The 13,323-nt window shown below is 42.3% G+C and overlaps 1 protein-coding gene across 1 annotated transcript in view; it reads left to right on the top strand.

Moving 5' to 3' along the window:
- The window catches only part of LOC126162961 (chitin deacetylase 1), a 70,556-nt gene that overhangs the window by 29,063 nt on the left and 28,170 nt on the right, over positions 1-13,323 (top strand). Inside the window, exons 2-4 of the mRNA XM_049919800.1 lie at positions 714-865; positions 9,866-10,015; positions 11,988-12,087. Of these exons, the coding sequence (XP_049775757.1) occupies positions 714-865; positions 9,866-10,015; positions 11,988-12,087 (402 nt within the window). The remainder of the gene's footprint in view (positions 1-713; positions 866-9,865; positions 10,016-11,987; positions 12,088-13,323) is intronic.

Below are 13,323 nucleotides of genomic sequence, written 5' to 3'. Positions count from 1 at the left end.
TTGCAAAATAAATAATAATTTTCGTTAGTTTCATGTTTTTCTTAGACTAACTAGCACTACTCCAGTACCCAAGTATCCCACTAGTTACATAAAAAATTTTGTGAATTTTTTTGTCATTTCCTTACAGCAGACGACTCCAGAAGATATTTATTGCTGAAAGTTTTTCAAGCATTTCTCTTTAGAACGTTAGGAGCGTCTGTCTGACTTCTGTAGTAGTGTGGGGGTGGAAATTGCATCTTGCAGGAGCCACAGGGTAAAGGGTACATCTCAGATTAATCCATTGCACAGAATGACAGAATAGCAGCACCCACACGCTCACAGCGTTTACGCTTATTTGAGTGTTAGCAGATGTTGCATTTTCAGAAGTAGCAGCTACCAAACAGAGAGATTCAAGTGGGACACTCGAAGCGTACCGAGGTATTATGCGGTTCAATAATCTTGCCATTCTAAGCTGGTGTTTCTTTAAGCGGCCTCTAGCTAGTGTTGTATACTTCCAAATATCTCGTCGGACCTCCTCTTGCCCTGCGCACTGCAGCAGCACGACCTGGCATGGGTTCAACAAGTCATTGGAAGTTCCCTGCAGAAATATTGAGCCATGCCACCTCTGTAGCCGCTCATAATTGCGATCGGGCCATCTAGGTGGCCGTAGCATTTGCTCGAATTGTCTAGAACGTTCTTCAAACTAATCGCGAACATTCATTCTGTGTTCACAGGAGCGTCCATCAGAGTGAAGCGGCAGGAGGATGTGAAGAAAGACGACAGTTTCGAGGTAGAGCTGTGCAAAGACAAGGACGCCGGCGAGTGGTTCCGGCTGGTGGCCGGAGAGGGCGACAACTGCAGAGACGTCATCCAGTGCACGTCCTCGGTGAGTACCACTGTTTCTCCAAACTGTCCAGCGGCAGCGTCCTAGTGGCCACCCGGCCGAGCATGTGTCAGAGTTCCCGAAAGCCCTTGACGGCATACTTTGCTTCAGGCGCTTCGTTAAATAAATACACGCAGGCAAACAAAATTCGTTTCAGAATTGAAATAGATCCAATCACCCAGTTCTGTAAAAGGCTTTGGTGAGTTTTTCCTTGGTTATCGGACGAATGCCGGAACTGGAAACCCATCCCAAAAAATTTCAGTTGGGATGCCCTTTGCCCATCCTCCAGATTATCCTCAAAAGAAGGAAACTGGCAACAAAGAATAAAATAAAAATATAGCTCCTAATAGGTTTAAAGAACTATGCTTATATTCTCTTTGATGTCTTAAATACAAATGTTGATAATCAAAAAGAGCTACCTCGCAGGCGAGTCACAAAAAAAATTTTCCATTTTTCTAGTTGCAGACAGTATCTGAATGTCCTTGAATTCGGTAAATAATTTGCTCAATTTCTTGTGATACGATATACAGTTACAATGGACTTTCAGAAATGTGCACTATCAATACACATCTTGTCGCTCCATACTCGATGGTTCTGATTCATTTTTTCTATCAATACCAGACTGTTTCGGAGCTAGAAAGACGATGCCCGTCTTGAAAATAATTTAAGGTATCCGATTTAAAGATTGGAAGACAATACAAGGAAGGTTTTCTGCAATAACGTTCATCATAGTGAAGAAATTTTCCTTCGAGAAATAAATTTGCTATTACAATCACGTAAACTTAGTTCCATTCTGTGAAGAACTAGAAATACATCCATTTAGGAGCATTGCGTCCGTTTGTCTCTTGCGTCACGAAGTATTTCAGCTCAGCTTCACTCTTTCCTCCAGGGACAACTTGTGACCAATGGAGACATATAAACACATAAATGAAAAACGAACACCGGCCATAACGGAAACAGGAAATGGTTCCATTCAAAAGTAATCAAGATACTCGTTAAAATATGAGAGGCGAGGCGATCAGTTCCTGTTTCATAAAACGCAGTCGGCCGTTGACGGATCCACAACAACACTCACTCCTGCACTTCCTCGTCAAACGTCCATGGGCGTGCAGCCCCGAATGCTCCCGCGTTCAGAAAAATGGTACCGAATCCACCCCAAGCCCGCAAGAGTCTGAAAAACGATGGGACTGAATCCTCCCGTTCGAAGCAGGTAGCAGTTCTAAACGTTATGAATACTCCAAGCAGGCAAAGGAAAGCATATGAAGTTACAATAGAAGATGTAAAACATTTTCGCGTGTATTGTATGTTTAAAAGTTTTACCTTTTATCTTATTGAGATAAAGTCCAGCCGACACAGCGCCAGCGACGAAGTCCCGCTGAAGGTCACTCGCAAAGCGTGCATAAGTGAATCAATATTTTATGTTTAAAACACGGGAGGGGTAGGGCAAGGAGATAATACAACATACAATGTGTCAGTTTGGGAGGATTCGGTCCTGTTACATGCTTACCTTCCTGGTTTCAGGAGGGATCTGGACTGCGCCCGTCCATGGATGCCTTTCTTCAGGTCGATAAACATGCGAAAATCACAAAGTGAAAGATCCGGGCTTTAGGGAATTATTGCAGTGTTTCCCACGCAAGTTGCCCATCCTGACTGACAATGTGGGGGTGGGCGACGGTCGTTGTCGTGCAACAAGACGATTCCTCCGCTCGTCCAGCTTCTCGAGCGTGGAACCAAAAGCCAGTGCGCAGCTTTATGAAGACACTTTGCAGAAACTGGGAGGCGCCATAAGGTCAAAACGCCGAGGAATACTGTCGGTCAGTCGGACCAGGAAGTACGGGAGTGGGTGCGGTTGTGGATCCCTCAGCGGCTGACCGCGTTCCACAAAACAGGAATTGATTGCCTCGTCTCTCAGTGGAATAAATGTCTTAAGATCCGTATTAATTACTTTTGAATGGAACCGTTCCATGCTCCCGTTGTAGCGGGGGTACGGTTTTCATTCCACTGACCCTCTTCATTAAGAGACGAAGTAAGAGGGAATTGTGACAAAATTTTCTTTCACGTGAACGGAACTTTGCTTGCTACATCTGAGACCAGCAGCTGGAAATGATGCTTTTCTCGTTGTATGGATTCTCTATACAGCATATAAATGAAAATGGCAGTTAATGCTTTTTATTTGATTATAATGGTGGAGCCTTGCTGTAAAAGCGCAAGACGATAAAATGTTAAGCCTCTAATAGTGACAACATTGAGTTTTGCGATTACCTATAATTGTGACAAAAAGTTTCACTGAAGAGCTCAAATTCGATCCAACCAAATCCTGACTAAAAAAAGATCATAATTAAACGAAGATAAACTTTAGTATGTATTTTCTTCATGTGTCTCTCCTCTGTAGTTTTGACCACTATAATGTTTATGAAACACTCACTGCCTCAACTGCTGATGACTACACGGTAATTGTTGAAACCTACATATGACAGACCGGTCATAGGTTTGCGAAACCTACAGTGGGGTTTCCTGCGCAATGTTTCTTATTCTTTAAAAATAATTCGCTAGCACACAACAGCAGGATGCGCAACCTTGCGTGATCTTGACAATACGTAATAACAACTAATCGTTTTAGAATAAAATTTCTTCACTGTCTTTCATCTTGAAACAAATATCTTGAAAGTAGTTCCAAATATTTCGACAAAGATATCGCCTGGAAACTTAAGAATAAATACAGAGAGATTATCATTTTCAGAGGTTCAATTCACGATGCGCACATATCAATCAGGGTTTTCACGTTTTTATATATCGTATAACCAAGCACAAAATGTATATCGTAAAGCTTCATTACCTCATTTCAGGCCGGCCGCGGTGACCGTGCGGTTCTAGGCGCTTCAGTCCGGAACCACACAACTGCTGAGTTCACAGGTTCGAATCCTGCCTCGGGCATGGATGTGTGTGATGTCCTTAGCTTAGTTAGGTTTATGTAGTTCTAAGTCTAGGGGACTGATGACCTCAGAAGTTAAATCCCATGGTTCTTAGAGCCATTTGAACCTCATTGCGAAGGGAAGTGATTGTTTATCTGCCTCAATTGAAAGCATCCAATATATACTATTATATATCAGTGCTGAGATGAACTTAGAATCGCCTTGATGTGGTCACACATCTGCAGGATTATCAATATACTATCAAAAAACCTGCTGTTTCGTTTTTTGTTGAACATTGCTCTGGACATCCCGCTGTATGCCGTCATTGCTACGATAGATCATAATTTTGTTCCTCTTTACTCATCCCGAAAATATGGGTGCCAGACCATTCAGAACGATAAAACTAGTGACTGTTTAATAGAACAGACCTCACATGTGACATGTACTTTGAAAGGTAAAAAACCTCTCTTAGCATATGGTATTAGTTCGAATATCTACCAGAAAATGTTTTCAACACAGATCGAGTACAGGCGCATTACCTTGGCATTTGTGGTAGTTTTGCAACAAAAATCAAGCGGAGTTGCTCCAGGAAGATTAGATATTTTGTTTATTTACACACCTGCATGTTCTCAGTGAATTGAATACTACCCATATCTGTTAAATCTAAAGTTTATGAGCTCTAGTTACGTTAGAGAGCTCGCACTAGATTAGCATACTGTGCTTCGGAAACTCAGTGTGTAATACAGCGACTGCACTAGAGAGAAAGCTGCTTACGTGTCGTATCGTGCGCAGAATCGCTCACCACGTGGTGTAAAACTGCTTCTGTGTACTTGCAACACAGGTTGAGGATTTGGCAAGGCATGAGAACCAATGCAAGAAAACACAGTTTGAACAATAGTTCTATGTGCGGCAGTAATGAAATATACGTAGACTGCTCTCACGTCACAGTCGTGAAAGACGTGATTAGCTGTTGCCGTCCATAGGTACAGAAAAAACTGCTCTACTGAAATGAAGAACTGAAGCAATGCGAGAGTATGAAATTCTAAAAGTTTCTGTTACAGAGTAGCAAATCAATTAGCAAACATATTATGGCTATTAGTATAATAGATCGTTAGCAGTGTGTGCCACACTAACTGATTCACTTCCATAGGACATTGTGAAGAGACTAGGACTCAAACTCAAGTTCTTGGTACACTACCAACAGTATGGGATGTAACTCCAATATCTATAATTTTTACGTCCGGTAGATTCCAGAGATAAAAACTATTTAACTATTTCGACCACAGAGATTCTAACTAGTTCCCTACAAATAGAATGTCAGCCCCCCCGCCTCCCATCATTACGGGTTAGTGACCTTACGAACGGAGTAGAGGTCATCTGTTAGGTATATTGTGATTGAAGGGTTTCATTGACTCATGCTCTTAGAGCAGTGCCCCTCTCCTTATTTACAAAAAAAGAAAAAAATGCGTGATAATAAATGAAAAACGTTTATTTCCACTTTATTCAATACATTAATACAGCACTTCAGGATTTTGGTAGGATAGTGAAGAGAATATCAGGTGACAGAGCTCAAGAAGACGCGGTACAGGACCATAAGACCTCTGTTAAAGGTTTGTATGGATAAGAACTTTATAGACTTTCAGAAAATTACCTTCATAGTCGTCTCAGGTGAAGTGAAGCAGCAGTTCATATGGTTCAAATGGCTCTAAGCACTATGGGACTTTACATCTGAGGTCATCAGTCCCCTAGACAACTACGTAAACCTAACCAACCTAAGGACATCACACACATCCATGTCCAAGGCAGGATTCGAACCTGCGACCGTAGCAGCAGCGCTGTTCCGGACTGAAGCGCCTACAACCGCTCGGTCACAGCGGCCAGCTGAAACAGCAGTAACTTAGACAAAGGCAGTAACGTAGATAGTATCACATACATGTACAAAAAACGTTCATTTGATTCCCAAGACGATTTGTTTCTGGCCGCTTCTGCGTAAATTTACATAATACTCAGCAGACACTCGTTTATACCAAACTAACTGAGCACCCGGTGTTGCCTAGTCATATACCCGTATTTATTCCAGTCTTCTATTCGTCCACCTCCCCCTTCCCTCCCCCTCTCTTTCTTTCCACACCTTCCTTCCCTTCGTCTCAGTCCATCCTCTTTTCCCCTCTTCCTGTCCATCTCCTTCTCACTCTCTTCCTCCATCCTCTGTCCATGTCCTCCTATTTACATTTGCTGTTCATTTCCTCCTTTTCCCCTCTCTCTTTCCATTTCCTCTTCTCTCTATCCACCTCCTCCTTTCCCCTTGTCTCTCCCCACCCCAATAGCAGGTTGATGGTTCTTGCCCCCACAGTATACCTTTCTAGATCGTAAGTAATATGTGTTACAAATTTCGTTCCAGCGGCTTAGGATGAACTTTTTACCGCTGACTTTTCTCTCGTACGTACTTGTTAAATAGACTGTGGTCAAAACTATCCGGACACCTGGCTGAAAATGACTTACAAGTTCGTGGCGCCTTCTATTGGTAATGCTGGAATTCAGTATGGTGTTGGCCCACCCTTGGCCTTGATGACAGCTTCCACTCTCGCAGGCATACGTTCAGTCAGGTGCTGGAAAGTTTCTTGGGGAAAGGCAGCCCATTTTTCACGGAGTGCTGCACTGAGGAGAGGTGTCGATGTCGGTCGGTGAGGCCTGGCACGAAATCGGCGTTCATAAACATCCCAAAGGTGTTCTATAGCATTCAGGTCAGGACTCTGTGCAGGCCAGTCCATTACAGGGATGTTATTGTCGTGTAACCACTCCGCCACAGGCTGTGCATTATGAACAGTTGCTCGTTCGTGTTGAAAAATACAGTCGTCCTCCTTGAATTGCCATTCAACAGTGGGAAACAAGAAGGTGCTTAAAACATCAATGTAGGCCTGTGCTGTGATAGTGCCACGAAAAACAACAAGGGATGCAAGCCCCCTCCAAGAAACACACAACACCACCGCCTCCAAATTTTATTGTTAGCACTACAAGCGCTGGCAGATGACGTACACCGAGAATACACCATACCCACACCGTGCCAGCGGATCGCTGCATTGTGTACCGTGATTCGTCACTCCACAAATTATTTTTCCACTGCTCAGTGGCCCATTGTTTACGCTCCTTACACCAAGCGAGGTATCCTTTGACATTTAACGGCGTGATGTGTGGCTTATGAGCAGCCGCTCGACCATGAAATCCAAGTTTTGTCACCTCCAGCCTAACAGTCACAGTACTTGCAGTGGGTCCTGATGCAATTTGGAATTCCTGTGTGAGGTCTGGATAGATGTCTGCCTATTACAGATAAAGACCCTCTTCAATTGTCGGCGGTCTCTGGCAGTCAATAGGCGAGATCGATCTGTTCGCTTTTGTGCTGTACGTGCCCCTTCACGTTTCCACTTCACTATCACATCGGAAACAGTGGAACTAGGGACGTTTAGGAGTGTGGAAATCTCGCTTACAGACGTATGACATGAGTGATACCTAATCACCTGACCACGTTCGTAGCCCGTGAGTTCCGCGGAGCGCCCCATTCTGCCCTCTCACGATGTCTAATGACTACTATGGAGTACCTGGCAGTAGGTGGCACCACACTGCACGTAATACGAAAAACGTATGTTTTTGGGGGTGTCCGGATATGTTTGCTCTCATAGTGTATATTTCACACATATTTAAAATATTTCACACATCTTTGTACAAATACTCACCTGTATCTTTCGCAAATTTCTCTCAGCAGTGTCCTATATCCTGAGTTATGTGTCGTGCAGTGACATAATTTTTGCAGATACAGCCAATGGTATATGAGTCTGCGGTCTTCGAAATGTGTTCTGAATAGAGCTAGTAGTAAAGAAGTAAAAAATTAAAACGTCATGAATCATGCGGAAGTTTTTCCCGACATCACAGTATTTGGCATCATATCTCCTGAATTGTGTGTCGCACAGTGGTATGTTTGTCTGGTACATTGGGCGGTATATGTAGATACTGTATGAGAAACGTGTCGCAAATACAGTTGGTAGTAAAGAAGTAATAAATTATAACGTCATGCTCCATGTACAGTTTCACTTCATGAACAGCGAAAATGTAGTAAGCGATAAATTTTGGGGGGTTGTCAGCGAGAAAATTTTCAAGGTTTGAAATTATGTTTGAAGTATGTTGTAAGTCACCAAGTGCTCTCATTCTCAAATACTGGATGAATAAAGGATGGATAGTCGCACGTCGTGGGCTAAACTGCTTTTTCACCCCACTCCTTTGATAGATAGGTGGTGCTTACCCCAACAGCGATCCTTTCCAGACAGTAGGTGATATGCGCACCAAGTGTGGTTGAAATCGGTCCATTGGTTTAGGAGGAGATGTGGAACAAATAAACATACATACATACTAGCCCATAATATAGACTAACATAAACACGTGCATCCATTTTTGTAATGTATATTCCCACAGTTCATATGCGTAATAAGTACACAGTTTACCACGTACAGAAATTTAGTACAGGTTGTGCGATTGACGGAAGGAGAATGACAACTGCTTTCTTTTGATTTTGGCCCACAGAACAAAGACAGCAAAAGACGCGTAAAGATAACGGTTATCCCGAGAGAGAATAAATTGTCAAACATTACCAGATGGTGACTCCAAAGTCTTCTACAAAACGTACAAAGAAAGGGCTGTACGGAGATCTTCCGAGAGACCTGCGTAAATACATTATCAGTAACTGTTTCGAATTCCACGAAGTTTCGGAAACCTATGCGCACGCGCCTCCTCGCAAATTATGGTATAAACCTAGCGACGTGCACCAGCAATCTGTGGTGCAAAACACCTGTGAAAGGCTGAAAGGTTGCCAACCGAAATATCGTCATAAGATTTCATCATCATACAGCTGGAATACCGAAACTTCATGAAATACTCATTAAGTTGATAAAACATCAAGATTCACATCTACTCGAATATCTTTCTCATATTCTGCAAGGAAGGATCACAGTTTATGAGATGAGTGCCACAATGTTTACGAAAACGTAATCTCTCAATTCTTACATATCTTTTCTGCGAAGAGATCAAGAACATGTCATCTGCTACGTCTAACGAAAGAATTGATCCGCAAAAATTACGGAACTACAGAACTGGGAAGTAAACACAATTGTCGGTTTATGTTTTCATAAGTCGATCAATTTTCTGTAGAATGGACTAGCAACAACTGGGCGAATATTTCGGTTGCGAACAAATATTAAAACATACCACACAGTAGTTTATACTCCGCAAGGTGCGAGCAAAATATTTCTTTTTTATACGATATACTTTTAAAGCAAATTAGGTTGCAGTCCCTCAAATTTCTGAGTTTACACTTATTAATGTCAATGAAATTCACAATGAAGCACGCTTATGAAGCGTCAAATGATAGATCGGATCGTCATTGTCTGCCAATTTTGTTTAAGATAGAGTGGCAAGTTCCAGCTACTTATACAAAATCGAATTCACCTGTACACCACTTTACAAACGTGATTCCATAGCTAACATGTCAGCTCGTTGCAAATGACTGATTATTCACAACCTGACACGCTTAAGCAAATTGTTTGTCACACCATTGGCATTTGTTTCCGTCAAATTTATGATTTACCTCCAACACGGAAGTGCCTAGATTCCTCGAGCAACCATTAACAGAAGAGTTACTTGTCGGTATAAAGTGTGGAAATGCTGCTCAGGGAACCTCCAAATAATGTTAATTCCTTCGTCGTTTCGTAATGCTGAACCTTTGCGAAAAAGTCTTAAGTTTCGGGAATGCCAGTATTTTTAGTCAATCAAAGAGACAAAATTTTGGTAGGCAATCGTCGAGCATAAGGAGTTTGTGGTTAACAGAAATCTGTGCTTGTTTGACATGTATTGAAACATATTATGAAAAGTTAATAACCCTTTGATGTGTTCGGCTTGCTCATTGCGACGTCGGCTACCTAGCCAGCATGTTTAGGATGTGTTTCTGGGCCAGATGTTAAACTGTGTGTGTGTCAAGGAAGCTTCTTTATAAGAAAAGCGACAAGGACAGCTCCTCAAAGAATTTTGTACCTTTCCTTCTGTGCAGGGTCTGCAAGCTATCCGTTGCCCGGCTGGTCTGTACTTCGACATCGAGAAGCAGACTTGCGACTGGAAGGATGCGGTCAAGAACTGTAAACTGAAGAACAAGGAGCGCAAAATTAAGCCGCTGCTCTACACGGATGAGCCTCTCTGCCAGGTAAGCCTCACTTCCGACTCTGTTGATTTTATCCTATAGGAGAAGCAGGGTTCTTCTAACATTTGGTAGTTTTATGTATGTTTTCCCAGTAACGGTATCACGATAAAAGCGACAGTGTCATTTAAAACATGGCTCTGCTTCTTGCACTACGTATGAAATGCCGAACGTTTGAGTTTATTTACAAGTTTACAGGTCTCTCCGGTGAATTAATTTGTGAAGGAAGCTCCGTAATCAACGACACGCTTCAGGGACAGGCTACGAATCCAGCAATACTTACCTGTCAAAGTCACAGAGGACGTGGTCTCCAACTATCCATATGTTCCTGCAGCATAATGTTATGTTGTCATAGATGACTAAGGAACAGGAGAAGAGGGTGGGTCCCAATACCGGCACATAGTTTCAAGTAAACCAGTTGAGTACTGTTCTGAAAACAACACAATGCATTCCTCCACATTGTCACGCTGGAGGTGCTATTTCCTTCCTGTCCTCGCACCTTGGGACCGATTCATCCAGCCGTGCATCACCAAACGCGCGACTGTCTTAACCTTTTGACTACCGTCAGAATGTATGTGATCCATATACAGGAGAACCTGTGGGAATTTGTTGCATGGTATTTCCGTTTATCAATGTCCCACTGGTAAAGGGAATTCTTACAATTACAACTTGCACCTGTCGTTTGTGTTACCTTTATGTTTCATTGATAACTATCAGCCCCGCTGTACTCCGTCTTGCCACGCCGAATTATTTCTCACATGCAGATCGGCATCCCAAAGAACCGGTCTGCAAAGCGGGCTGCTGTCGCGACTTCCCTGACAATTCGTGTCGATGAACTGCAAAGACATATCAACGTTACCTGCATCATGAAACGTTCCCATATTCAGCACTCGTAATGTGAGTCAAAAACTTAGAGAGATGCCCTAACCACTGATGTGTGTCTGTTTACTGCGTGCCTTGTAGTTTTTGCGCAGTTTTCTTCCTGTTATCCGAGAGATACGCATGAATAACTTTGAATATCCCACCCTTCCCCACATTAGAAAACGAAGCGGCTCGAATTATTTGTTTCATATTGTTACTTCTCATTACGACACTAATTAAAGTAAGCGTACATTAAGGTCTTTCACTCCGAAATTCTTAGTAGTCAAAAGAATAACACTCAAATCCGACGGATGGAATACGTGGAACAGAACAGTACCTTAAGACACTGCGATGTGGTTTGGGATATAACACAGAGAAACTGGTCACAGCTCCCGTTAGGAAGCACATCACGGTGATGAAAATTTCCTCCACTTCTTGGATTCGAACAGCTTCCTTTTGGTCAAAAGCTACCGGTGTGCGTTAACAACTTAAGATCACAGAGATAGGTAAATCTTCAATTATATACATAAGAATATTAATTTATCGGGGCAAGTAATCGAAGAGCGGTTGCTAATCGACTCGTCTTGACTGATCTTTTAGAATTAATGTGTTTTAACAGCTTTTTGTTTAATGTAATAATATTTGTAAATCCTCCAAATTAAAGGTTAAATATACTTGTTTGTTACACGAACGTGATTGTTAAAGATGTGATGGATTTATGGACAGGCACCGATGACGATTTATTACATACATATATTTTTTATTTTCTTCATTGGTAGGAGAAACAATGAGGTCTTTTGGAGGTGAACTGTTTCTTTACTTTTTAACCGAGATCGTTAGAGTTTAACGCGGAAAATATTATGACTTCCAGATGCAACTCAAGTATCAAAAGAGAAATTAGTAGCATGTAGTGATTCAGGGCCAGATATTAATGGAAATATTGTGCTTATTCTAAATTACTTTCCCATATCTATGAAAAGCACTGAAAAGGTGATCGTTGTACGGCTGCTGTAACATTTCCCACCAAGACATGAATATGTTGAAAGTAAACAACTGTAGGTCGAGGTTGGCCGCAAGAAGGAAAGAGTAGGAGAGCTGACCTGTGTTGTTCCACCAGGACGGCTTCCTGGCGTGCGGTGACGGAGCCTGTATCGAGAGGGGCCTCTTCTGTAACGGCGAGAAGGACTGCACGGACGGCTCCGATGAGAACACCTGCGGTGAGTACCTGCACCTGTTGCTCCCAGCTTCGCCATAGCGCTCCATCAACAATTTGCTGCTGAGTAACATCGATAAGTAATTTACCACCTGCGGTCCTTAAATGAATTAATAGCGAATCGGTTTTTTTTTTTTCCCATCGGTACGATTCTGAAAATGGACTTGGCACAATCGGATCAATTGTTGCTCCTGACGACAGAGAGTTTTAATATTGGAAGAGAAATTCTCAATCTGGTTCGGTGAAGTACTTTCAGTGGTGTTAGTAGCTTTATCTATTTATAGATCTGAATCAGAAATAATGAGAGACCTCGGAAGATACAATTTCCTTCTTTATTCGCCCAAATCTTTGAAACCTGGCTGTCACAGCTAATACGACTTATATCAGGGGCCAGCTGTCTGTGCTGAATATGACCAAAGCACTTCAGAAAAGTCACACAATTCCAAGCGGTATGCTTGTTATGATTCTTTTTCTATTTTTGATCTTTTCGACATCACAAAACATTTAAAGCTGTCTCATAATACAAACTAATATATAGGCCACGAATGTAGTCTATTGATCGTTCCCTCACCATCAAGAACGCTGTTGGCTCGAAAGATAAAGCTTACCGAGGAAGTGGGAAGTGGTTAGCACACTGGGAGTCGCATTCGGGAGGACGATGGTTCAAACCGACGTGCGGCCATCATGATTTAGGTTTTCTGTGATTTCCCTAAATCGGTTCAGGCAAACACCAGGATGACTCCTCTCAAATGAAGCGCCCGATGTCCTTCCCCATACTTCCCAAATCCGATGGGACCAATGACCTTGCTGTCTCGTCCCGTCCCCCAAATCGACCAAAGACAAAGCTCTCAGAATTACAAAGCTCTCTTGAATTACATGGCGAACAGTCTGCTTTCCAGCTCCACAGTCACACCTTGATTTTGTTCCACTTGTATAGGGACTTAGTATACCTTCCATTGTTGGTGCTCATTCTGTTAAGAACGGACCAAATCTTGCGTGGCATTTCAAAGCCAAGCGGCTTGGTCGATAGGTATGGAATCTTTAGTTGTTCCGTAGTAGCATTAATATGCTACGTATGTCTCCAGCATACATTAAAATTAATAATGTCAACTAACATCATTACGTATACGTTTGTAGGCGTCCACGGCCAGTGTCATTTTGAATAAAATAATTGTGGGTGTTAAGCTACTTCATTATAAAACACTAATGTAACTAAACTTCTAACGTTTTGACCGATTTG

This window comes from Schistocerca cancellata, chromosome 2 (genome assembly GCF_023864275.1).
Source record: "Schistocerca cancellata isolate TAMUIC-IGC-003103 chromosome 2, iqSchCanc2.1, whole genome shotgun sequence".
Lineage (NCBI taxonomy): Eukaryota > Metazoa > Arthropoda > Insecta > Orthoptera > Acrididae > Schistocerca > Schistocerca cancellata.
The sequence above is the reverse complement of the archived record's forward strand: the minus strand, read 5'-3'. Positions and strand labels throughout refer to the sequence as shown.